This window comes from Protomyctophum parallelum, assembly GCF_964188405.1.
Source record: "Protomyctophum parallelum genome assembly, chromosome: 3".
Classification (NCBI taxonomy): Eukaryota; Metazoa; Chordata; class Actinopteri; order Myctophiformes; family Myctophidae; genus Protomyctophum; species Protomyctophum parallelum.
Genome location: NC_139698.1, coordinates 45,254,293 through 45,281,256, shown reverse-complemented (window position 1 = coordinate 45,281,256; position 26,964 = coordinate 45,254,293). Strand labels below are relative to the sequence as shown.

The following is a 26,964-nucleotide window of genomic DNA, read 5'->3' as shown; positions in this document are numbered from 1 at the left end:
TATGGTCCAACATCATCAATACAATAAGAGCAGCTTGGATTCGGTAATTTAAACTGTGGCCATTTTAGCTATCTTCAAAAAGACAACATGACAAATGGAGGCTGGAGCTCTCCTCTCACAGCTCCGTCTAGACAGCTGCTAACTGTTGACCATATACTTAATTATTTAAAGAGTGTAAACAATGCTACAGAGCCATGTGCAACTGAAATAATCTACCAGTATCCACTAGGCACGTAAAGAACAAATGTAGTGTATTAGTCAAATATATGAATGTATTCCCATTTACGATGCTTAGTAATGATGAATTCATAATCCTGACTATGAAACGTGATTCTATTGTCTGTTAGAATCCTTCATATTATTGATGAATTGATGAAGATAACTATATGACTGCGATTATACTTTTCTTATACGTTTCCTGTTACCATTCTTGGATTGAATTGTCCCTTGGAGATTTTAATTTGATTTACAAAATACATTTAGTCTGGAGTCATCTTTATATCATAATGTTTCCAGGTAGACCAGCTGTCACTATAGATAGTGGTCCCATCACATGTACAGTACAGTACAGTACAGTACAGTACAGTACAGTACAGTACAGTACAGTACAGTACAGTACAGTACAGTACAGTACAGTACAGTACAGTACAGTACAGTACAGTACAGTAGATACATTACTTAAACATACATCAAATATATGCCAAATTATTATTGACGGACGGTTCACTACACGTCTTTGTGTAGTATCTTCAGTATTTCCCACATTGGAACATTAGAATTAAGCATATTAGTGATGTGCCACTTCTTCACAAATTTGCTTTTGTTATATCAATATATCCCTTCTCCCAGTTGAGCCAGATTGTAATTCTGAACCAACTTTGAATTTAAATGATGCATCCTTGCAAATGTGAGTTTGTATGGAACTTGTGACATGTGCGTGTGTGTGTGTGTGTGTGTGTGTGTGTGTGGCGTTGTATACAAAGGTGAGTCACAAAACAAGCACTTGAACATTAATCTCACACCTACGGCCTGTCGGAATTAATCACCCTTAACAACAGAGTTCAGGGGACCAAAAGATAACCTCTGTGATGCCCTGACAAATGTTTTTTTAAGATAAAAATGTCATCAATTAAAACCCTCTCCTAAAACAAGTCTCAACGATGGCCTTAGCAACTGGACTGTATCTTTTCTTTTGGTGCTGTGATGATGTGTCTCAGACTAGGCCTGGCTTGTAACTTCTTTGTGACCACAGTATTATTGAATGGTCATTTCACCAAATATTATATTAAATATTATAAGGTCCTACAAAGGCAAATAGAAGTAACTGTTTATGTATGATTTAAATAGGCACGATGGGTTTAGATTATTTATTTTAGTTATTTTATTTTAGGTATAGGATAGGTACACCTTTACACAACTCCCTCTGTTTCACTTGCTCTTTGAAATAGTTGGCCAGTATTCTTGTAATTGTACAGATGCCCAAAAGCTGTTAAAATATCATGCACAAATGCATTAATTTGACTAAAATGTCCTACAATAACACTTTTTTTTAATCAAAGAGCTGCAAACAGGTATCTAAAGTGCCATGATGAAAGTCAATCTAAATATCTTTAGTGTCCATTTTAATAAAAATCCGTTTTGAAATCCTGGACAAACATGTTTCCTCGCAGTAGGCTGATAGCAACACCTTGTGGAAGTTCTCAGGCACTGCAGTCTCAAAGCTTGATATTGGACTGAAAGTGATTTGACATACACAAATATAAACCAATTCTAAATATCAGGATGCTATCTTTACTAAACCTAAGGCTCAACTTTTAATTAATTAACAACAACAACAACACACAAGTCATGTTTCACTTGTATTTATTTATACTATAATATATATTCCTATTTTCATGAAAGATATACATGGCTATTTACATATTGCAATGTTGCCAGTGGAAGAAGCAGAAATTTCAATCAAATAGATGAGTAATACAGAAATAAGTGCTGTGCTCAAAGCCCAGAAAGTTAGATACAAAAGTTTCTTAAAAAGTGGAAGTTGAAAAAACAGTAAAAACACAAAGCATGTAAAAGCATGAAGCATGATTGCATTTACAGGTACAGTACTACTCCCATTACATGTAGCCCATACATGACGATCTAGGATACTGTGTGGATTTTGAGTTGGTTGGTAGCTGTTCCATAACACCATGTGCAAATGTAGTGTTGCTAAAATGGCATTATTGTCTCCCCATAATGAGGCATTGTATACTGTAGGCAGTTGACAGGGGATTAAACACAACCCCTCAGAAATAAAAAACAGAAATAAAACACTTCACATATTTTTATACAGCATATAAAACTGTAATGCTTATATATATTTATATATCTATATAAATAATGGTTTCCCAAGGCAAAGGGAATAGGAACCATGTCAAGTTGTTTGTTTAAGGATAGCCATGCATTAGCAGCAATCAACACACAATCATATATACAGTTTCTGATAATTTGCCTGTCTTAAACATGTATTGGTCAAAATATTGGACCAAGTAAGGGCGCTCACATCAATTTCTAACATGCTCTCAATATGGTATGGTACATGGTACTGTTTCTCACATTCACACTGCTCATTAGCAAATACACTTTGGAATTAAATGGCTTTTAGAGACAAATAAAATCAATAATGTGTAAAACAAAATGGGCTTTCTTTATCCTCTCATATAGCCAAATAAGTACTCTTCTTGCTCTCTAAGGTGCCTCTAACTCTGAAAAACTAGGAACCTTTGACACGTGTGCAACAAGCTTAAGCTGTCTATTTTCAATATTGTGCCTATACATACAGTACATTTCAGATTCGATCAGACCCTCCTCTAGCCTACTTAATAACTTTACAATACATTCCAGAAAGAAAGAAATCACTGGATTGGTCAAATGTGGTGGGCAAGGGAATATGAGGCAGATTCTGTTGGTGGTGGCCGTGACTGTGGGGAGGAAATACTGTCCTTTAGTCAAAGGAGATGAGGTGAGAATAGAACCCTGCCCTTCAGAACCCTTTTAAGGATGCACTTTGAAGGAGAGCAGTTCCTCTGAGTGCATGTTGTTCAGTGAGCGCAGATCAGGTAGCTTGAGCAGTAGCTTAGTGAAGGTGGTGGCTGATTCGTCACCATGGTTCTTCATGACCAGGTTGCGCAGTGCCCGGATCAGATTGTCCTGCAGAGTCTCCACAGAGTTTAGATCCCGGATCCCTGAGCGATCTAATCCAAGGACAAAGATGAAAAGTCAATATAATTTCCCCAGTATTTTTGCTTTTTCCTTCAATAATGGTGCCACAGAGCTGTCAAATACAATCAAACCATTTACATGAAGCAGTGGCGTGCACAGATAGACACTAGGTGGTGCTAGAGCACCTGCCCTTTGCCCTCTGGACAGCAGTGTGCCCTTTTGAATTTCTTTATTTATTTTTGTAGAGTGTACACTGTACAGTATGTGGACCATGGTGACATGATCAATTCTTGATAAAAAAGCTTCTAATATATTATCTAATATATACAAAATCTATAAATCTCACACTATTAAGGCAAAACGGTCGGTTCCACGTGCTGCACAAGGTGCCCTTTTTTCACTTGAGCACCTGCCCCTCTAAATGTCTGTGCACGCCACTGACACGAAGGCATGTAAATGCTCAACCATACTATAATTATAACACACACACTATTTGTCTACATTTATGTTCCAGTATCCTTACCAGCTGAGACGAGCACTACAGCTGTAAAGAGGCTCATCTCGTCCTGGTCTAGCCGCAAGGCTGCCAGCTTCTCACTGAACTCACACATGGAGTTGAGCAGCTCGCCGGCTCCTACCGACCGCAGTGTCGCCAGGCTGTATGACTTGCCACTTAGGAAGGTCACTGTTCGCTCTGCCAGGTTGAACAGAGAGGCAAAGCGCACCATCAGCACCTACACATGAAGGGGAAGGGCCAAAAGAGAGCAAGAGTGTGTTATATGGGTCATGTTTTCAAAAGTACATGTAAAGTCTCTTTCATTTCCACTGATACAAGAGAGCTACAGTTGAAGCTATATTCAGAAGCCAGTTCAAGCCACATCACTAACTGAATATTTCAAAAGGTCCCTTGTACGGTCTCAAAGCATGCACAAAATAACATATTTTTAGGCACTGCATGTTTGCTTTCTTACCTCAAAAGTCCCAGCTTTTAGCAAGCTGACCTGGTCATGCTCAGGTAGGTCACGGAAGCCTGGGATCCTCTTGGCGAAGTCCACAACCTCCCGCACAGCAGGAGTGAAGCTCATGGAAAACTCCTCCCAGATCTCTTCTCTGAGCTTGTGTGGGTCCACAAAGGGCGAGTCATTCATAAGACATACCTGGACAAACAGACAGCAGAGCTATCAGCACTGGTGAAATGCCTCAATACAATTCATACCCATGTAATTCCTTCTAGCAAACCATGTATCTATAGTAGATTCATTTGTAAAGTTTCTAGAAGTCTTGCCGAGACCCACCACGTGTGCTCGCTGGTCCACACTGCTGGTTGGTCCATTGTAACCACTGAAGACGGTTGGTGTATTCATGTTGTGCTGCCTCTGTTGAAGGCTGTGGCCGTCTTCTGGTACCTCACAGCTCAGGCTACTGTTCAGCTGAGGCTGTTGGTGAACTCTCCTCTCTTCCCTGTAGGCAGCATTAGTGATGTGTTGGCCATTGCTGTTGTGACCATGCTGGAAACTCCCCACGCTGACGTCATTCCAGTGGTTCCAGTTCCCTTGCTGCACGCCCATACGGCTGTTGCTTGGGGTCTCCTCGGCAACTGGCACCGGCGAGGAGTACCCTGGGACCTGTCGTGGCGACTCCTTTTGGCCATAAGCGAACACGTCGTGGCATTGCCTGGGCGCCTCATCCTCGCCGCTGTCCGAAGCGCAGGAGGAGGAGGAGCTAGTGTTGGTGTCCATGGAAACCACAGACTCCGAGTCCTGGGGACACTGTGGAGACGAGGGATTGGAGTACAAGCCGGAGGAAGGGGAAGATGTGCTGCAGTCGTTGGGGAGGGCCTCCATGGAGAGGGGCGGGCTCTGGCGGCCTTGGAGCATGCTGTGTAGTTGGGTGTTGTTGCTCATCATGTTGTTCATGGCATTTTGCATCTCCAGCAGCATCCTCTGCTTTTCTCTCTTTGGGATGCGGCCAAATCTGACAGCTGGAAAGGTCAATAATGACATTCGTTGATTGCCAGCATTACAAGGAGCATTCTTTCACCACCCTGTCCTTCCTGGCATGACCTGTTGTAAGCCCCTTGAGGGGTCTCCGACCTCTCTCTTTCCCTAAAACATGTAATTTTTTTACTCTCATATAAACAAAATATAATAATATTCTCACCATCTCTGGACATGCCAACAGCCAAACACTTCTTGAAACGACACTGCTGGCAGCGGTTCCTGTTGATCCTCATGATGGTGCAGTTTTCCATCTTCAGACACTTCTTATACTGGATGTTCTGCTGAATACTTCTCCGGAAGAAACCCTGGAGAACCCAAGAGATTCACGCATGCCATTTAGCCTTAGTATTTAGTAGTAGTAAGGCTATTTAAATAGTTCAGTTCAGCATTCGAGGGGTGACAGAGCTTGTCTCACCTTGCAACCCTCGCAGGCATGGACACCATAGTGGAATCCTGAGGCGACATCACCACACACCTTGCACAACAGCACCATTCCATTGATTTCTGCAAAAGAAGGTGAACCACTCAATCAATTTCCAAGTTAGTGAAAAGGTACATGAGAAAAATTCTTTGTTTATTTCCTGAACATTGATTGCTTGAGTTGACTTAAATACATAATTCTTGTTCTTACTGGTGATACTGCTCTTAGTAGAGGTAGATGAACGTCCGGTCTTCTCCATGCCATGGCTTCGCTGATGCCCCTGCTTTGCAGGGGGGGCGATGTCCACCACAATGCCCACAGCCCGACTGGGCAACGAGGGGCGTGGATGGGTTGGAGAGGTTGACTGGTAGCTGCTATTAGAGCTTTCGCTCATACAGGACTCTGGGCTGGAGGCAGAGCCAGAGGAGATGTAGGCTATGACACCTCCTACAGAAGAACACATGAAACAGTGACGATTAGTTGTAAATTTCAGTTTAAAAAAAGACCATTCATATATTTTTCTCTCTGTCTTATTGATCCAACTACATCCAACTACACGTCCTTCAGATTCAAGAAATGATATTGTGTGACATTGCAAGTCAAACTCTGTTCAGCATCTCAAGGCAATGAATGACTTGTTTTAATAGGCTCATTAAAGCAACAACTAAACCTGCACTCTTTCACTACAATGGCACTGTGGCACATTTCTGGCTAAAATAAATGCTTGCTTATTTCTTCCACAATGACACATTCAATGTACAATAAACGTTCACAATCAAACAAATGAAAAGGGCTATTCTTCAGATAATCATTGATATGCCTTAATTGGAGTTCAAAACGGTTTATATGTTGTTGTGTTAACCCCTGCTTAATGGAATCCAACATAAAGGAGCCCGCTGGAGTTCTATACTATGGGATTGTGCTTCCCTGCCTGTCTGTGCACACCTACCGACTTTCAGACTAGGGGCGCGTTCGGAAACAGCGCACTGTGCAATGCAAACTAATAGGCGAGTGCGCTCCGGTGAGGTATTTACGAACGCGCCCTAGGTCAGTGCAGCAGTACAGCAGCAGAACAGTTGTAGTTAAACATCCACTGACTGAATATGTAATATTTTCCAAGCAAACGATTTCCGTCACAATTAATAGGAATGTGTGTGTACTGTGCGCACGAATTTGACATGGAATAAGAACAAGGCCTACCATATAATGTCGTGAAATGATTTACCCTCTTTTATCCTTTGTCACGAAAGAAATATGATTCTTAATAGTAGGCTGCTACACAGCCAGATATGTGTACTTTTGTGTAGTATGTGACATGGTATATTGAATGACGTGGACGGTGGTAAGGCACTTGTTGATTAACGTATTCTGGAAGGCAAGCTTGGAAGGTAAAAAGGGCATGCAAAATAATGTGTAAAAATGCTGCATTTTGTCACATACATCCACTGTCCACTGTAAAAACTGTCCGTTGATTACCTAACCCGTCCCCATGATCACTCGTTCCCCGTCCCACACCCACACGTAGACCTGTCATGTATTCTGTTAAAGAGGAACACATCTAGGTCACACAGGGACCCCGTCTCACGTGGACCTGCAGTCTGCTCCATGCACCAGGACGCACCGAACTGATTATGCAATGACCGCGTCACCGCCTCCAGTGGACCAATCAGAAGAGAGTCCCGAGTAGCGTGTAGTGTACACAGAGACCTTAGATACTCTAAAGTGCTTGACAGAGACAGCGACACATGGCTATGCTTCGTGCTCCATGTGAGCGAAGGGGAAAGCGGAACGCTGTTGTTGTGTCGAATGCCCATATATAGCACAGGCCACAGAGGTACTCCTAACCCATTTAATGGCTCCACACAATACCAGCGACCGAACTAGAAAGTCTAGAATCAGCGTTTTATTTCAACGTTTGTTTCCAGCGTTGTTTTATTTTTAACTTGAAGTGACAAGTTCAACGTGCCACAAAGACAGAGAATCCAGAAACAAAAATGTGATGAAATGAAAACCCATGCATGATACTATGTAGCGAAGCACGTCAAACATCCTCCTGGGTGCAGAACTGTAGTAAGCGGTAGTAAACTGTAGTCTAGTAAGATACTCTAGTAGGGTTTTAAATGTTGATTATTTTTTGTGCAGGCTTGTACACACCTGTCTGTTTTTGTAACTGAGAAATATTGTTTTCTTACCAGGCTTTGCTGTTCCAATGTCTTCAGGCATCTCTGAACTGGAAATCTTCAAATGACTTGTGTTGACTGTTGGATGAACTCAACTGCTGCCTGTCACGATTTCGCCAGTGTCACAAGAAGTCGAAACAATTCTATAACATTTTATGTTATAGAATAGTCATTACTTCAAATTTCAATTTAAAAAAAAGTCTTTAGACCAGATCCACGGTATTCTAAAAGCATCAAACTCCAAGCCTTGTTTTCAGCCTTCAACGCAACCTTGACGAATATAGAGAGTAGTTATGCTGGAAAAATCTTCCACGGCAAATTGTGTTGCTGCTCCGAAGAGAGTCTCTTGTTGTATGAGTGTGATGATGATCGGGTACTAGGTATTCAGAACTAAATGTTCTCAATAATGCCTTTCTCGGCCACTCCCCTTTGCCTGGCCGCTCAAGTCACTTTAACCCAGTGACACACTTTTAAGACACTGGAGGCGGAGTCAACTCAGTGTGAACGTAACTGGGGTACAGCGGTCACGTTGCAAAGGCACGCAAGCACGTATGTATGCGAAGCAACAGCAGAACCCAGCAAGAAAAACAAACCAACGTGAGGCTGCTGTTGGAAAGACTTGGCCACATGTTGCGGCTGTCAAATAAAACGTGATTTTTTTGGTGCATGATATATATATATATATCTGCGGTCGAATAAAGATGAAATACCTGCTGTAGCAGAAATTAACATATATCCCAATGACTTCCAAGTTCCCAAAACTGACAATTGTGTTTAAAGTCCTAGTTTATTTCACGTCAAGTTCATTTTCTCTACGCTTAATAACCTCACCTATACTGTGCGATATCTTCATATCTAAAAACTGTTGATTCAGCTACTAGTTCATGTTGTAATATCCAACATGCTGTGTAATGATACTTGGTACGTGTACGTGAATATGCAATGTACTAAGTTATATGTATGGTGCACTGCCTGAACTGTAACATACTCTAGGGCTGTGTTAGGGGCACGCTGAAGGCCGCGTGCTGCAGGCAGTGATTGTGATGTCTAGTCAGTGACGTCAGTAGGACATGAAGTATCCAAGCTATATAATGATCCTGTAAGTGTAATAAACCTTGTGAATGAATTAATGTGAACCAAGTCTCTGTGTCATGTTAATCTCGTTCTCCCGGAGCAGGCCTGCCCGTATGTCCGTCTGTCCGAACCATGGAAATGTCAAGGGTCGTCACACACCAGAACCAGACGAGGGTCCGAGTACTTAGATAAGAATCATTACAGTTCAGGGGGCAGCTGTGGCCGAACGGTTTGCGGAGCGGTCTTGATACCGGAACAGGTCCGGAAGGTCGCCAGTTCGAATCCCTGGACCGGCACGTTAAAATTACCACCGCTGAAGTGCCCTTGAGCAAGGCATTGAACCCCTACCATGAAATGTTCTATGAGCAGGGTGTGGCTGTAAACAAGCATCTTGAGCTTTGTCCACTTCCCTGGGTAAACAAAGAACTTTACTTTACTAGTTAACACAGTTGTAAACACTAAAGTCAACTGTCCAGTCAGTCAGAGGATAACATTACCACCAATGAGTCATGTCATGACTGAGACACATGCATGTGTCTGTAGCTGGTCTTGTGTCAAAATGTGGGATACACAAAGTTGTAGAGACAAACTTTGAACCAGCTTTTTATCTCAATCCTCTTTAATGAAAATGACCATTGTGATTACATTTATCCACCGACCACAAGATAAAAACAAAACAAAAAACACTTCAGGACATGGTTGCTGTAAAATAATTATCAGTCATAGCTGATAAATGTAAAATTGACTGATTACAAATGGTTCAACAATATATCTGGCATACATCCTCATAAAATATAATTCCACATCTGAAAAAGCAAATCATTTCCAAACAGAAGGGACGTAAACAAAATGTTCCTTTTCAACTGTTGTCTTTATTACCATATTTGAGGAGATAACTTAATCAAGAAGCAAAAAAATATACCAGACAATAAAGTACTAAAAATCTGAAATAGAAATACCCCCCCAAACACAAACTGTTTAGAGTTCACCTTCCTCCCACCCCACCACACACACACTGCTGTCCTCTTGTGGGCTTATGTTGCGTATCGCTTTGTCCACTGTTTGGCTGTTCGATCATGCTCCGCTCTGTTGGTCGTGTATTGGGTGGCAATGCTTCCAACAAGGGGATCAGCTAAGATGAAAAGAAGAATTCATATTTAGTTTAGACACACAATCTAATTATAATTAGAAAAAAAAGAAAGAAACGGCAAAGGAGTCTTTAAAACAAATCTGGAGTACTAAAGCACTAAATAGGATGTACAACATTTTGTTCTGCAGAAATCTCCATTTCTGTTTGACTGGAAAGAGATGTTTTGATCTAACTGAGTGGCTTTACGATTTGATTAACTAAAACTGACCCCCATCTCCAAGGTAGGCGGGACATGTAAAAGGGTGAAATGGACCTGTGGCTTCTGATTGGTATGTGGCTACTACTTCTACATAAACAATATTTTTGCAAATGGCTCCAAGCATAAAACAGAGTAAACGGGTAAAGCCACTTTTTTAGAGGTTTGAGTTGTTTTCTTACCTTATTATGGGCAAACTAGTCCCTTCCATGAGTTATTTCGCTCCATTGTGTTGTTTATTAGCAATTTAAGAAATAAGAATAGTCGCTCATTGACTTCCATTGTAATGGGGGAACAGCTCTCAAAATCACTCTTTTAGCACATAAACCAACACAACAAAAGCTGATTCTGACAGTTTATGTCTGACATCAGGAAAACTCATGCGGTTTTATTTTAGTCTTTTAAATTAGTATTATTAGTACTATTTTGGTTGGAGATATACTGAAGCAGTACTACGGCGTTCCCAACTCTCGCGAGGACATCTTGCAAGGTTTCGTTTGTAAGTGTCTTCTAAAGTGTCTCCCTCAAACACGTCCATTGTGTATGTTTTTAGCGACAAGCGAACAAAATCAAATCCATTTGTTTACATCCCCGTCGTGGCTCAACGGCATTCCAATAATACGCTTCAGGAGTGGGTGTACAGTTTTGGTCCAATCAGATCGTTTTTTACTCAACGCGAAAAGCAGTGATTCGGTCAGCGTAGTGGCAACTATGTATGTAGCTACCTTTTACCATTCAGTAATGCCGTTATAGTTACTGTGTGTGCGTTACGTTATACTGCATCTGTGATCCGACTGAACCGTTTCGCCCTCCGGAGTATCTGTCATCTCGAACCTACAGGCGATGTCCTCTCACACTAACATGACAGCACGTTCCCAAGAAAGGGAAAGTGGCAGAGAGGAGTAATGATTGGGGTAAGCCAATCAGAGAGAGTTGGGCGGGACTTACCGCCATACACACAAGCAAACACAAACAGGCAACATGCTGCCGCTGAGTAACTAGTAACGATAACTAGTTACTGGTTATCAGTAACTGGTCTTAGATGGGGTAGGAAAAAAGCTTTATTAAACACAGGAAGCGACTTTAGCAGCACCACTGTAGGGGCTACGATTACTGTGAAGACATATAGAGCACCGAAGTCCTGACGTAACTAGCTCATCCTGACGATTCCCCTGGTTCGCGGAAGTAATTTCTCTATGGAGAATAACATGGGGTGATCTTAATATCGTCTACTATAAGCGTTGTGGTCCAAAAATAAACAAGCTGTCTCGGCGTTATTGTCAGGGAGGTGTCTCTGTATCGTTTGCAACAGTCAGTCACTCATATATGATATAGTCTGCTTCTAGCGAAAATCTAACTATCGGTAATTCAGCAGCAGTAACATTAGCGTTTTCTCTCAGTCAGTTGATTCTTCATATCCATATGAGTGAAGCGGCCGGGGTGACATGTGTATTTTTCAAACACAGTTGTTATATGAGGCGATCTAAAATCGCCTCAATGGGGATTTCAATGCAACTAAACAAATACATGAACCTGGGGACTGACGACCTCTACTGAAAGTGACGTCAGACTTCGGTGCTCTATTTACAACACCTTATTACACGGCTTGGTTGAATGCTCGATTCCAATTGGTCGATCACTGAATTTAGCGGTGTGTTATTTCTCGATAATGACCACTGGCACTGGACTCAATAACAGACCACAATCTAATCCAAGGCTCAGAGCGACACCTGCTGTGCTGCTTGATTTTCATCGTACCCAACATGGCAGCCATAAACATACATTACACACATCGTGTACAGCCAAGGCTCGACAGTGCGACTAGGTACTCGCATTTGCGACTAAAAATATCACCGTGCGACTTGTAAAATTAAATTTGTCGCACAGGTGCGACTACAGGATTTGACCATTCAATCGTGATAAAGACAAGTCTCTGTCTACAGCAAGTGCACATTCTATAGTCGCGGTTCTATACCTAAATTTATATTTCTGAACGGCGGTGTCGTTCGCCAAAAAGAGAAGAGCTACAAGCTAACAACGTGTCGAGGCTCAATGCGGTGTTCGTTTGAAGATCTGTCCCCTTTGCTCCCACCGCCCCTCCCCTCACTGTGTTGTTGCTCCGTGCTCTCTTCCCTGTCACTGCTTTCTGTCTGTCAGCAGCGGCAGTCAGAAAATAAGTCAGAGCGGGATAGCATTAGCATGATAGCACAGAGTCAGAAGGAATTGCTTGGACCCCGACACGTTATTTGCAAAGTCTGTTTGTAATGCTCAAAGTTCAAACGTAACTTACTTTTAACCAAACGCGGGTGAAACAGCGTGCAGCTGTGCACGCACGCGCGCGCACACACACACACACACACACACACACACACGGAGTGGACGGATTGAACAACCCTTGCTTAGCGTTTGCTTACAAAAGCGTGTGCCCAGCATAAATGATAATGCGAATGACCGAACTGGCTGGATTACCGTATTAATATCAGTCAGTCAAAGCCAAGGAGAATGTTACAATACTAATTCACCATCGAGCAGCCTCTGCACTGTCTGAATGTCACACTAACATGATAGAAAACAGAAGGATAAAAACGGATAGCCTGTATCCATCCATGATCCATGACTTGAGCAACATATTATCTATCTAGCTCTGGCCCATAGCTCTAATGTGTTGCACGTATTAGAGGTATGGAACAGAGCTACTATCGATCTATCTACAAAGTATTAGCATAAAACAAATTGATTATAGATTATATGAAAACAAACATAACAATGATATCATGATGAATATCACTATTTTGTGATAATTGCTGAAAAGATAGTGATATAATATTTTGACATTATTTTCCACCCCTACCTCATATCACTTCATTAAAGAAAGATCACACCCATGTTAAGTGAGGGGCGCTCTTGTCATCATACATCAGATATCATCTCATACTGGCCAATCAGAATGCCTGTTGCCTGTGATTGGTTAGCTGATTTGCTCGTTTACATATGACATACATTTTCCCTTCAATGTCAATGGTGTTTAATTTATGTCATATTTAGCAGAATTTTGACGTAATTTCTCTGTTGATTGTCAATGGCTCATTTTGAGATGTGTGGGGACAAAGGCTGTATATAGGAGGGGCTAGCGCCCCATTTTTCATCGTGCTCCTAAAATAATTTGTGCGCTACTAGATTTTTCAACTTAGGCGCACACGTGCTACTTGGAAAAATGCTAAGCGTCGAGCCCTGTGTACAGCCAAAAATTGCTCTCAAGAATGTTTTTGAAAACATTTGAAGCGAAAAATAGTAACCGAAAATTGATTCTATTTGATCAACACTTCTTTGATCTCCGAGGCGACACATTGCACTGGATGTACTGTGACCTGGCATAAAATAATGGAATACTTTCATTAACGCAAGTAATGAAACCTTTCTGTTGTTACTTTTGGTTCAATTTATTAATTACTTTATCGAGTAGCCATGTAATAAGCGGGACAATTGTCCCTTGCACAACAAACATTATACAAACATTGAAACTCTACTTATTAATGTTTTACAAGGGTCTAGGTTTAATGCCCAGCTAACCAAACAAGGATGACAATTGCCGTGACAGCTTGTTTGTGGGCAGAGATAATCTATTGCAATATTCGTTGATGTAAAGCAACATTGATCATTGATGTACCATAGTTTTGTGCCTTTTATTAGTTTCAGACACCGACACCATTTTAATTTTGCACTGGTATCCAAACCCTACATCTGATAGTAGAGAAGGCCACTTTTGGCATGAAATGTTTACGATTCTAGACTGGGTAGGCTAGAATCTTGCAAGGGCAAAAAGGTTGAAAATGCAATTAACTAGCCACAGCCTTACCTGGGTTACAGTCTGTGAGCAGGGAGCAGATGGACAACAACACCTTGGAGATGGTGAGTGCGGGGCTCCAGTTGTCCTTCAAGATGTCTAGACAGATCACCCCCTGGCTGTTGATGTTGCAGTGGTAGATCCTCGTACGAAACGTCACCTGGCAAGACAGAGACAACACTGGGTACTGTAACAAATGTAAGGAAAAACATCATAAAGTGTCTTGGTAAGGTGTTTGGACCACTACAACTACCAGAACAGCCTCAATGTGCATAGATTCTACAATTCTCTGGAACTAACCTAAATTTACCTACACATGTAGGCAGACAACAGTGTTCCCCCCTCATCTGCAGCTACTTGATGACAAAAAAACTGCAGATCATGATGACAAGGATATTGCATGATGTCTGACCATGAACATGCTTAGGTCATACATGCAATGTTATATAGATCCTGTGGTTTGTTACCACACTGGTCTGCAAAGTGCAAAAGCCTGCACACTACGCAGAAATATATACTACATTGTCATGGGGAATGTCATAATTCTCATAAACTACATGTCATGCTTTCAAATGTATCATGCAGTTTGTATTTGTATGGGCGCAATGATTTTGCAGACTAGTGCTGTAAGTGGTCTGATGCATTATACGTCACAATGTTGGAGAACAGATTAATGATATATGGCCATATACTAAGGACACCAGGGATCTCGATTTATGCCCATAAAAGGGACACGGACTGACAGATACAGAGATCTTCATATATGGCCATATCAGTCGGATCACCAGCGCAAGGGCCCAACTCTAGACGTGCTCTAGTACTCATTATTGACATTAGACTCCTATAGTGTGTGAATTTATGTCTGTATGCATGAAGGTTTTTATCATGGTATGGTTGTTTGAGCTTGTTATCCATGCGGACTGTTGTGTGCACCTGGGGTCAGATATATAGAGCTTAATGTGGAGCCTATATATTAATTGGGCCACCACAATCCTTAAATGAACAACATATAGGGGGGCTGCGGGGGCACCAATACAACCTTGACAGTGGACAGATAAAAAAATGCTATACTTGTATGTGTGACTGTGATCAGAGTAATCTGTAATGGTTATGTTATAGTCTGTTTTGCACACACACACACACACACACACACACAAATAAAAATCATCAATGATATGTAGGCCACAACAAACCGCACCTCACCGCACTGACCCGAATTAAACAAGTGAAACCAAAACACAAAACACAAGCACACACGCTGGGACTGCTGTATTTTTATCTCCAACTCTCTCCCCGTTCCGCATATTTACTGACCAGAAGTTCTTAAACTTGAAACAGACTTATTTGTGCGTCAATCTATATCTTTGCTGTTTTGCTTTAAACAGCAGGCAGGACTTTATTACAGCTGTTCCTGTGTTTATAGTTTCCTAAAGTATAACTACTCTATCATGCAGTGGTGTTGGGAGGACAGATACGTGACTACGTCGTACTAGGGGTGTGCACGGATTAGACAGTCATACGGGCTGCCCCTACTAACCGTTTAAAAAAAAAAAGGAGAAAAAAGGCTATTCTAATTAATGGTTGTAAACAAAATGTTGCATTAATATGCAAAAGATATCAAGGCGGCCGGCGAGTTTTATATTTAACAGTCAATTAAGATTTGAACTGGCCAATGGCCAGCTTACAAGGGAAACCTTGAAAGAGAAAGACAAACAGACACATGTACACTCTCCGACTCAATCTCACTAGCTACCCCCCACCCCCTCATCATCAACACCGATTCTGTGACATTTATTTAAAAGATCAACATGTGTATGTGTAATAATAAAAAAAGTTCACGGAAGAGTCAGTTCTTGATCCTTTTTGAACTGGGACATTCGGTTATCAAACAACAGTAACATATTGGATTCCTTATTGTGACTCAGCAAAAGTGAAAGGCCCCCTGGTGGCTGAAAAGCAGCACTTTGGAACACCAGGAAATACCCATTCATGAGACTACAATGACAGCAAGATCGATTTTCACAAAATGTTATGCAAAGCGGGCTTCTCCAATGGCTTTTTGTTAGTTAGTATATATATATAAAAATTCATATTTTATGAGCAGATGTGGATGTCTTCACTTCTATCTACACAGCATGACTCCCTGAGTAAAGGTTATTAAAGTTTCCTTTGCATTACTAATATTGACTGCTATTACAAACAAAAAACAGGCTATGCAGTTAAAAACAAAAATTAAAATAAATCTTATTCTGTGATTCACTGGATATACAGTGCCTTCGGAAAGTATTCACACCCCTTCACTTTTACCACATTTTGTTTTGTTACAGCCTCATTTCAAAATGGATTAAATTCGTTTTTTTCCTCATCAATCTACACACAATACCCCATAATGATGAAGTGAAAAAAGTTTTTTCAAATATGTTTTTTATTAAAAATAAGAAACTGGAAAAACACATGTACATAAGTATTCACACTCTTGACTTAGTACTACGTTGAGGCACCTTTGGCAGCAATTACAGCGTTAATACTTTTTGGGAATGATCCTACAAGCTTGTCACACTTGAATTTGGGGTATTTTCCCCCTTCTTCTCTGCAGATCCTCTCAAGCTCTGTCAGGTTAGACGGGGAGCGTCACTGCACAGCTATTTTCAGGTCATTCCAGAGATGCTCAATGGGGTTAAAGTCTGGGCTCTGGCTAGGCCACTCAAGGACTTTCACAGAGTTGTCCTAAAACCAATCCTTCGTTATCTTAGCTGTGTGTTTGGGGTCGTTGGCCTGTTGGAAGGTGAATCGTTGACCAAGTCGGAGGTCCTGAGTGCTCTGGAGCAGGTTTTCATCCAGGATGTCTCTGTACACTGCTCCATTCATCTTTCCCTCTATCCTGACAAGTCTCCCAGTTCCTGCCGTTGAAAAACATCCCCACAGCATGATGCTGCCACCACCATGCTTCACCGTAGGGATGGTATTTGCCAGGTGATGAGCGGTGCCTGGTTTCCTCCAGACGTAACGCTTGGCATTCAGGCCAAAAAGCTCTATTTTTGTTTAATCAGACCAAAGAATCTTGTTAATAATGGTCTGAGAGTCGTTTAGGTGCCTTTTGGCAAACTCCATGCGCGCTGTGACGCCCGGCTGTCATGTGCCTTTTATTGAGGATCCCTACGGTGAAGCATGGTGGTGGCAGCATCATGCTGTGGGGATGTTTTTCAACGGCAGGAACTGGGAGACTTGTCAGGATAGAGGGAAAGATGAATGGAGCAGTGTACAGAGACATCCTGGATGAAAACCTGCTCCAGAGCGCTCAGGACCTCCGACTTGGTCAACGATTCACCTTCCAACAGGACAACGACCCCAAGCACACAGCTAAGATAACGAAGGATTGGTTTTAGGACAACACTGTGAAAGCCCTTGAGTGGCCTAGCCAGAGCCCAGACTTGAACCCCATTGAGCATCTCTGGAAGGACCTGAAAATAGCTGTGCAGCGACGCTCGCCGTCTAACCTGACAGAGCTTGAGAGGATCTGCAGAGAAGGGGGAAAATACCCCAAATTCAAGTGTGCCAAGCTTGTAGGATCATTCCCAAAAAGTATTAAGGCTGTAATTGCTGCCAAAGGTGCCTCAACTTAGTACCAAGTCAAGAGTGTGAATACTTTTTTTTTACTTGTTTTTCCAGTTTCTTAGTTTTAATAAATTAACAAAATATTTGAAAAAACTTTTTTCATTTTCATTTTCATTTTCATTATGGGGTATTGTGTGTACCGTAGATTGATGAGGAAAAAAACGAATTTAATCCATTTTGAAATGAGGCTGTAACAAAACAAAATGTGGTAAAAGTGAAGGGGTGTGAATACTTTCCGAAGGCACTGTACATCGGTAGTGTGGCATTAACCCATCAAGACCGAGGCCGATTCTACAAATGCCTTCTAAAATCAGTGGTTGGCAATATCTAAAATGATGCTTTCCCGGTTTCAATGGGTAAGTGAGCTGTGACATTTTGAACTCAGTACCTTGGGTGGTTTGAAGGGGTAGTCTGGTGTGAATGCAATGTCCAGGAAGAAGACGCCTCCCTCATAGACAGAGCCGGGCGGTCCCAGGATGGTCGACCTCCACTCATAGATGTTGTCTCCCTTAGGACCAGCGCTGCAAGAAGAAAGAAATGTCAGCCTCGCTATGGTATAGTAGATTTCACCAGATAGCAGAGTGAATAGAAAATTGTTAGGAAGAAAAAATAACAGTTGAACTCCTTCAGCTAGGTTCAGTTTATTCTTTTCTGGTCCAACCACTAAATTAACCCGAACATTAGCCCCTATACACCAAACTGACTTGCCCTGACTAATACAGAGTCCAGACTACCGTCTGCAGATCAGTAGGGTCAGATGTCAGGTAGGGCTGCAACTATCGATCATCATTTAACGATTATTCTATTGATTATGTTTCCCGATTGATCAAAAAATAAAGAAGCACAGTTTTTTTTGTTTTTTTTAATAATAATCTGTTGCACCCCTAGTCAGGTGTTAAACGGTTGCAGTATGCACACTGTTAACACACCGCACGGTCAGCTGATGGGTCTGTTGCTCGCCTGTGTGAGAGAGGTTATGACTCCATGCCAGGAAGTGGCAGTATTAACCAAAAGGTTTTCAGAAGCAGCGAGCAACAAAGGCATTTTCACACGACTCTAACTCTGAAACCTATTTGCAGTCTCGTGTGTACTTAAATAGGAATTGAGAATTGAGAATATGGTAATGGTATTGTTGAACACACCCCTACAGTGGGCAGAGTAAGTGTACTATCCGTTTTGGCCCACAGGCCTTCCTCAGCGTGAACAAACAAGAAATCCTTAAAGGATCAAAGTGAGTGCTGGTAATCCTTTTTTAAAGACATAAGATGCATCCCTTTATAGCAAATCACTGATATGAGTCTATGCATTCAGATCCATATTGATGTTCTTAAAGCAACTGAACCTTTATTCCCCTTTCATACTGTCTTGGAACACCCCCAGAGAGTAATGAGTACAAGAAATAAAAGTATTGATCTAAATGTGCTGGAGGAGATTCAAGATGCATGAATACTATTGGACAGTCAGCCATGCACCAGACTGTGCTTCATTGTCATGTTTCAGCCTGATGCATCAGTTATGGCAATATTCAGACCAGTTAGTAGTTAATTATACTAATCGCATGTTGTTAACCCCTTAAAAAAAGGCTCCACACACAGACACACACGCCTTGGTGAGTCATGAGGCTCATACAGCAGAAGCTTATCTCCTGTTTCTGTAGCATGAGGCATACTAACCACAAGGCCACTGAGCTGGCCTCCTTGTACAATATCACAAATTAGTGAAAATGGTGATCTACAGCACATTTCGAGCTTGTAGATCGGTTATTTTCGCTAGTTTGATTATATGTATCTTTCTCTCACTTTTTTCTCTTTCAAATCAATATCAACATCAATATTGTTGCTTCTTAGCTTAATTAAAAAAAATGCCACTGAATAAATATACAACACAGTTCAGGCTTTTCAATGAATACACCACAGGCAAGGCATAAAATAAGGCAGATCACTGGCTTCCTTTAAAACAGGCCTGTAAATCCACCTTAGGCCAAAGGGAGATGAAATCATATCTTCTCCCTTAGACAGGAGATCACCCCCACCCCCTCTTTACACCCCTCTTATTTTTCTTCCACTCTGTTCATAGTGATTTATATTTTGTGATGATATTGAATTGTTATTTTTCATGTCATGTTTATGAATTGAACACATAGGACCCAAATGGAAACAAGACCGCAAGGACTATTTTTGGTGCTATCCTTTTAAGACCAAGTGTTTGACTGTACTCTGTGCCGTTTACATTCAATCAATCAATAAATCAATGGAAGATTAGATGAAACATACCTGCAGTTGGGTGGAGGGTCCAGTGTGATATCCGCCAGCTCTTTTTGAATCCTGCAAACACACAAAAATCACATTTGTGAAGTGATGGGCACCCACTGTGGCCACCACATGATGTCACTGCTTAAAACAAACATTAAAGCACCGTTTAAAGCATAATGGAGGGGAAAGGAACTGGTTGGAATAACGTGTTCCTTCCGCGCTACGTCCAACCAGGGAAACTCCCCCCTGTCAGGTGTAAAGGAGCAACTTGGACACTCAGGCATGAAGGAAGCATGAGTTCAAGTCCGTTGCTCTCCCCATGTCCCCCATATATGGGGACTAGGTTGGCGGAGGGTGTGTAGAGAGAGCCCAGGATCACATTAGCTAATTGACACAGGGGTGAAAAATGGGTTAAAAAAAAATCGTGGGATAAAAATATAAAAATCCAAACAAACAAAAATGTAATATTATCGCACAGCCCCAGCAAGTTAAAAATCACACCCGTGTGAAGTGAGTAGTGCAACTCTGTGTGGGGGTCTCCAGGGGTCCCTGGAACTTCCAGACCCACACGAACGCGCCCAGGATGGCTGGGCGGTTCAGGCGAGCCGCCCCGCTTCCGAAACAAGTTGAGAAATGACAGAGTTACCATGTGGGGGTCCCTCTACTGTATTGTACTGTACAGTAGAGTAGATGGGTTAATGCCTTTGGGCAAGTAAAGCATGACCCTCTGAGACCTTAGTGTGACCTTAGTGACATGACGTCATTTCTGAAACCCAGACGTTGTAGGGGCAAATGTTTTGTATCAGGTATTGTTGTATGCAGGACAGACATTTCAGAGGCCACGAAGGCCATGGCCGTCGTTGCCCCTCAGTTTGGCCTTGTGCCCCTCAAAAGAATGTGCATGCCCTGAGGCCACAGTAGCCTTAATGCGCCATCAGCTCCTCTTGTCTCTTTCTGTCATATGTAGACACCAGTGTCTCTGTCATATGTAGACACCAGTGTCTCTTTGTCATATGTAGACACCAGTGTCTCTTTGTCATATGTTGACACCAGTGTCTCTGTCATATGTAGACACCAGTGTCTCTTTGTCATATGTAGACACCAGTGTCTCTTTGTCATATGTAGACACCAGTGTCTCTTTGTCATATGTAGACACCAGTGTCTCTGTCATATGTAGACACCAGTGTCTCAATCATATGTAGACACCAGTGTCTTTTTCTTGTCATATGTAGACACCAGTGTCTCTGTCATATGTAGACACCAGTGTCTCAATCATATGTAGACACCAGTGTCTCTTTGTCATATGTTGACACCAGTGTCTCTTTGTCATATGTAGACACCAGTGTCTCTTTGTCATATGTAGACACCAGTGTCTCTTTGTCATATGTAGACACCAGTGTCTCTGTCATATGTAGACACCAGTGTCTCTTTGTCATATGTAGACACCAGTGTCTCTTTGTCATATGTAGACACCAGTGTCTCTTTGTCATATGTTGACACCAGTGTCTCTTTGTCATATGTAGACACCAGTGTCTCTTTGTCATATGTAGACACCAGTGTCTCTGTCATATGTAGACACCAGTGTCTCAATCATATGTAGACACCAGTGTCTTTTTCTTGTCATATGTAGACACCAGTGTCTCTGTCATATGTAGACACCAGTGTCTGTCATATGTAGACACCAGTGTCTCAATCATATGTAGACACCAGTGTCTTTTTCTTGTCATATGTAGACACCAGTGTCTCTGTCATATGTTGACACCAGTGTCTCTTTGTCATAGGTAGACACCAGTGTCTCTGTCATATGTAGACACCAGTGTCTCTTTGTCATATGTTGACACCAGTGTCTCTGTCATATGTAGACACCAGTGTCTCTTTGTCATATGTAGACACCAGTGTCTTTGTCATATGTAGACACCAGTGTGTCTTTCTGTCATATGTATGTAGACACCAGTGTCTCTTTGTCATATGTAGACACCAGTGTCTTTTTCTTGTCATATGTAGACACTAGTGTCTCTTTCTTGCCATGTAGACACCAGTGTCTTTTGTTAAGATTCTGAATTCTTCCTCCGAGTCCCCATTTTTATACCAATCCAGTGACTTTGATTGGTGCAGGGCTGAGCATGGAATCAATTCAGATTGTAAATGCAAATGAATTTATTTCACTGCAGATAGTCTACATATTAACCTTAATCCTTAAATTAAATAACTTTTTTTCAATGGACTAAAATCTAGTTTTATTTGATGGCCTTCCTGCACTGACATTTGGCCTTTGTGCCCTCACAAAACAGACAACACCTTGCCCCTAAAATGACAAGATTCCAGGCCTGGTTGTATGCATTTCTGTAGTTCCCAAATCTTCATAATTTTGGACCAGAGCCATTGACTTTGAAGTTTATTTTGAAATTAATGGGGACCTTCCTTATAGAGGACAATGAGTGATGAGTAATACGTAATACTAACCAGTAAATCTAATCTCAATTCTCAACCATTTTGTTCTGAAAAGTCAAGTCAATGATAGCCGTTTATACCTTTTGGCGCTGGTGGAAAGCAGCTTGGAGGTCTTGCTCATGGCTTTGCTCTCACGTTTCTTGCAAGGTGTGTCCCTCTGTCTGTTTTGGCTGGAGGACGAGGGTGATGATGAAGAGCTAGTACTGGCACGTGAATCCTCATCCGACATACCGGTTTGGATTGGAGAAAAGCAGGAACCTATAGTGAAGTACAGAGAGATACAGTTACAGAGGTAAAACAATGTCACAAATGTATCCATTCCAAATTAGGACAAGAACTAGAAATGCACTGTCGAGCTGCCAACTTGCGCTTTGAGCAGAGCGCGCAACTTACCTCTGATTCTTGTCAACTTACCATCCCTCCCCCCTTCTGCCACCAGTTTGACACCCCTGGTCTATTCTAGACCACCCAACGTGTGAGGATGTCTTGCCTATGTATACTCTCTTTCCCATTGTAAATTGCAAGCTTCTTTGGTAAACGGGTAAATAGAAACACAGCCTCCTTTCTAAGTTATGTCAAAACAATTACATTTTTTGGGTCCAGCACCGTGTTCTGAAACTGGGATGTGCATATCGTTTTCCTGCTTTAAAAACTATTTAATTTGCCATAAGCAGACTTATGGCAAATATATACTCCAGTCTATATAAATCCCGTTTGAGATATCCACTACAATGTAAAAGTGTCCCATGTTTGAAACTCAAATTGGTTATGTCATCCACATATGTCGGTGTTGTCACTCAGCCAATCAGGGATTGTGTATTTTTGGTGGCGTCGCTCGGCCAATCAGAGTGCTGCATATGTCGGTGGCCCTCTCGGCCAAATTAATTGGCTCCGTATGTTGGTGCCGTCGCTCGGCCAATCAGCGATTGACTGATGACGTAACTATGTATGTTTATGTAAAAACGGTGGTTCCTGATTGGCCGAGGGGACCACCAAAAATACACAATCCCTGACTGGCCGAGGTAGTCACCGACATACGCAGCAGAAAACAGTACTTGCGCTCTGCTCGCACAAGTAACTAGAGATAGCAATTGTGTTGAGTATTCTCTGACACACGGACATTAGTGTTTGTTACATATATGTAGTGCTTTGTTACTTGCGCAATCGATTGGGCTATGTGTCGGCCGATGCCTGCCCGCTGTTAAAACGTACTGTTAGGCTTAGTTTACAGTTCACCACAAGATCATGTTGCTCCACAAAGTGACTTTTCAATTCAAGTGTGGACAAGACTTGTATTTTTGTAAATCGGCTTTGGTTTGGAGCCGACCAGTTTGGACACAACATTCTCTTCATTTAGTTTCACTGATATTCAGTGATATGTGCAATTTTATTTGGAAGACATGGTATACAGTACACTCTACAACACTCCTCCTACAAGGAATTCAGAGGAAAGAATGTTTTATTGTATGACCTTACAGTACAGTTCTATTGTTTTAGGGCAACATGTAAAGCGGCATGTTCAAAGTTAGCTGCACAGAGACACATGGACGCATAAACGGACGGAGGCGGAAATAGTCTTCACCCCCCAAAGCAAAGACAAAAAAGGTGCATCACACAGAAGGTGATGGGCCTTTGAGGCATTACTCTGTACTTTGCTAGCAATCCATATTTAAGTTGCCAGGTTCAAGCAAGCTGCTGTTCTTTATTTTTATTTATGTCTTGTGTACAGGTTCAACACCTGTGACGTTATCTAGTTAGCACCACTAGTAAAAGGTGAAAGTGGGTCTCAGAGGGGGAAAAAAACTAAGAGAATTGTGTGCAATTATTTATTTACAGTTACGTTATTGCACACCAGAATGTTACTGGTGTGCATTATGGATTATGCTAATAGAAGCAATATGTTCCAGAATAGCTTCAGCCATGTTACTGACTAGAATGCTTAAACTTCTCGAAGTAAGATTAGTAAGCCTATATTATCACCACAAAGTCTATAACTCCAGCTTTAGATTCTCTCTCCCCAGAGACAAAAGAGAGGGGAGGCAACACACACACACACACACACACACACACACACACACACACACACACACACACACACTAATGTGCATCAGCCACACAGTAATGTGCATCAGCTAGTGCTACCTATACAGCAAATAGGGCCTACACAAAATGTAAAGCCTCATTTTTAGAGTAGAACTGCCAAAAAGGACTGACGATTGATGCAAAGCTTGCAAAACTGCTATTTTTGACACTGGAACCCCTATAATGTGCATCTCTAAGACTTTCTAATTTAATTTAGTTAAATTTAATATGATACATAACTCTTGGCTTTTGACGTGATCATCAAAATGAGGGGTTTTGTAGATGACTGGTTTGCAGTGTTGGACAATGCTGTTTGGCGCTTGAGGTGAAACCTGACTTCCAAAATGTTTGTCCGCCGAGTTTTTATTTTATACAGATGTTTTGGGGATTTGACATGATCCTCAAGGGCTTTAAATCCTTGTGTTCCATCATGTATGATGAGGTCTGAACAAAGTGAACAAATCACGTTTCCCGGAGGCATATCAACCTTTATGAAGCAATCCCTACGGTTGTGTGTTGACATTGTACCCCGAATGAAACGTTTTGTCCAAGTCAACCAGTCCCACTGGAACTTATGTCTCACATCTTTGCCAATATATTTTACTTTGCAACTGTTCTTTTCTTTGATAAACTTTGCAATGTTGGTTTAATGGAGATCTCTTTAACCATCTGTCTGTATACCTTTTATGCCCATATATTGAATGTTTTATAATCAGTTAGCAAAAAGAACTAAAGCCCGGTGATCTTTGATGTCATCAATACTGACATCCATCCAAGTAATATGATGCACTAGTGCTAGGGCATGTGGTGGTCATCTTCCCAATGGGCATGACACTAATTTATATATATATGACACTGACCACTGCCATGTCGTAAACATCTAAATCTTGGATATAAACAAAAATCATGCCAGAGTTTAAATCCGACAATTGCAGTAGGCTACTGGCTACATTACATTATAGGTGGTTAGAATTAAATCCAGACTTATAATATGGAATATCAGCATAACTACCGTAAAGAGAATAGACATTGGGATGACAAGTCAGCTAATAACGTTAATGAAATCACTATACATACGGCGACATAAGAGCCAATTAACTTGAGATGGTGGAACTATTCTCATTAATAATCAGTTAAATTGAAGCCTTTCGTCGTACAATTGTATCGCGCGCCAATCTACAAGCTCACAACAAGTCGCGTCGAAACTCGCTGTGAGCTTGTAGATCTTCTATATTCCCGTCAGTCCCCCCAAACAGCAACGAAAACCAGCCGGTTTCAAGGCCTTGACTTTAGGCAGAAACAGACTACTTGCTGGAACGGAACAGGCAAAGTCGCTTGCTAACAATACCGTAACCCGATCATTTAACGACGCTGAGCGATACTCACCGACGTGATGTGTGTGCATAGGATACTGATATGGAGCACTTTCAACCGAAGACACAAAGAAATTCGCATTCCTGTACATCAACGAAGACCACGTTTAGCATTTAGCCACGAACTGTTCCGGTCCAGCAAATAATCACAGCCATTTCCGAGCAACCAACCCACAAACCAAGACGGTCTTGTTGTTGCTTGCGTATCAGTCGCTGTCTAGTTGTCAACAATGCTAACATAAATTGATGTAAAATATATATAAACATAACGTTTAACAATGTTCGTAGGGAAATGTGCAACAAAAGAAGCCGTTTTGTGACCAAACCTTACCCTCTCTATTGTGTCTGGACCTCCACCACTGACTGGCTGGTGCCTATTATTGCTTTCTGCGGAACGGAACGGAAGTACCGCGGCTGCCTGCAGTAGCGATGGAGGGAGGCTGACAGTCGATCGAATCAAGATGAGAAAGTGAATCCACCTTACCTACAATTAACAGCTGGACAGCCTACAGGCGACCTACAACAACAGTGGTTCTCAAACGTTTTCATATCATGGGACCCCCAGATTTATATGTAAGCCAATCTGAAAAGACTTTCTGCCAGGGAAGTGAACCCCATAACAGATATTATTTTCAAAACGATTCACATTTCTTTATTTTCAAAAATAGTAGCCTATAGCACGATGCATTGTGAACTAGATCGGATATTTTCCAATAGCAGCCAAAGTATGAAATATATGGGTCGTGGTTATTGATTAAACTGATGTTTATGATAGGCTATATTGATAGTTTTCTGGGGAGTGGGGACCCCCTGGAAGTGGAACCACATCAAGGACCTCTGTGGGTCCCCGAACTCCACACATACATCACCACCAACCTCATAATTCAATACAACATAATAGGCTTACGATCAATAATGCAATAACGGCAAAAATTGCTGTAATAATAGCTACTGTTGAAGGTTTGTAGACATTTATATCATTCATCATATCTTAAAACAGTTTCAATAGCCTAATCTGAGCTATGTTTAATGGGACTGCTCATGTGATGTGATAATGGTGATGATTTAAGCAGATTAAAGTTGATCATCGTTGAATTGGCCATAATGGTCAGGTCTACATTC

General features: G+C 41.6%; 2 protein-coding genes across 2 annotated transcripts; both read right to left on the bottom strand.

Moving 5' to 3' along the window:
• Positions 1–1,846: 1,846 nt before the first annotated feature.
• Positions 1,847–8,182, bottom strand: nr1d2a (nuclear receptor subfamily 1, group D, member 2a). The gene is made up of 8 exons (XM_083760967.1): positions 7,818–8,182; positions 5,836–6,072; positions 5,620–5,708; positions 5,365–5,509; positions 4,500–5,185; positions 4,176–4,361; positions 3,728–3,938; positions 1,847–3,236 (listed from the first exon to the last, which is right to left on the bottom strand). Exons 1-8 carry the CDS (start codon positions 7,846–7,848, stop codon positions 3,037–3,039), a joined length of 1,785 nt encoding a protein of 594 aa, XP_083617093.1. The 5' UTR covers positions 7,849–8,182; the 3' UTR covers positions 1,847–3,036.
• Positions 8,183–9,476: 1,294 nt separating this feature from the next.
• Positions 9,477–26,271, bottom strand: LOC310856401 (ubiquitin-conjugating enzyme E2 E1-like). Its single transcript, XM_083761809.1, has 6 exons — positions 26,174–26,271; positions 22,468–22,645; positions 19,958–20,008; positions 18,073–18,205; positions 14,082–14,229; positions 9,477–10,011 (listed from the first exon to the last, which is right to left on the bottom strand). The coding sequence occupies exons 2-6, from the start codon at positions 22,614–22,616 to the stop codon at positions 9,914–9,916; spliced, it is 579 nt and encodes a 192-aa protein (XP_083617935.1). The 5' UTR covers positions 22,617–22,645; positions 26,174–26,271; the 3' UTR covers positions 9,477–9,913.
• Positions 26,272–26,964: the final 693 nt, after the last annotated feature.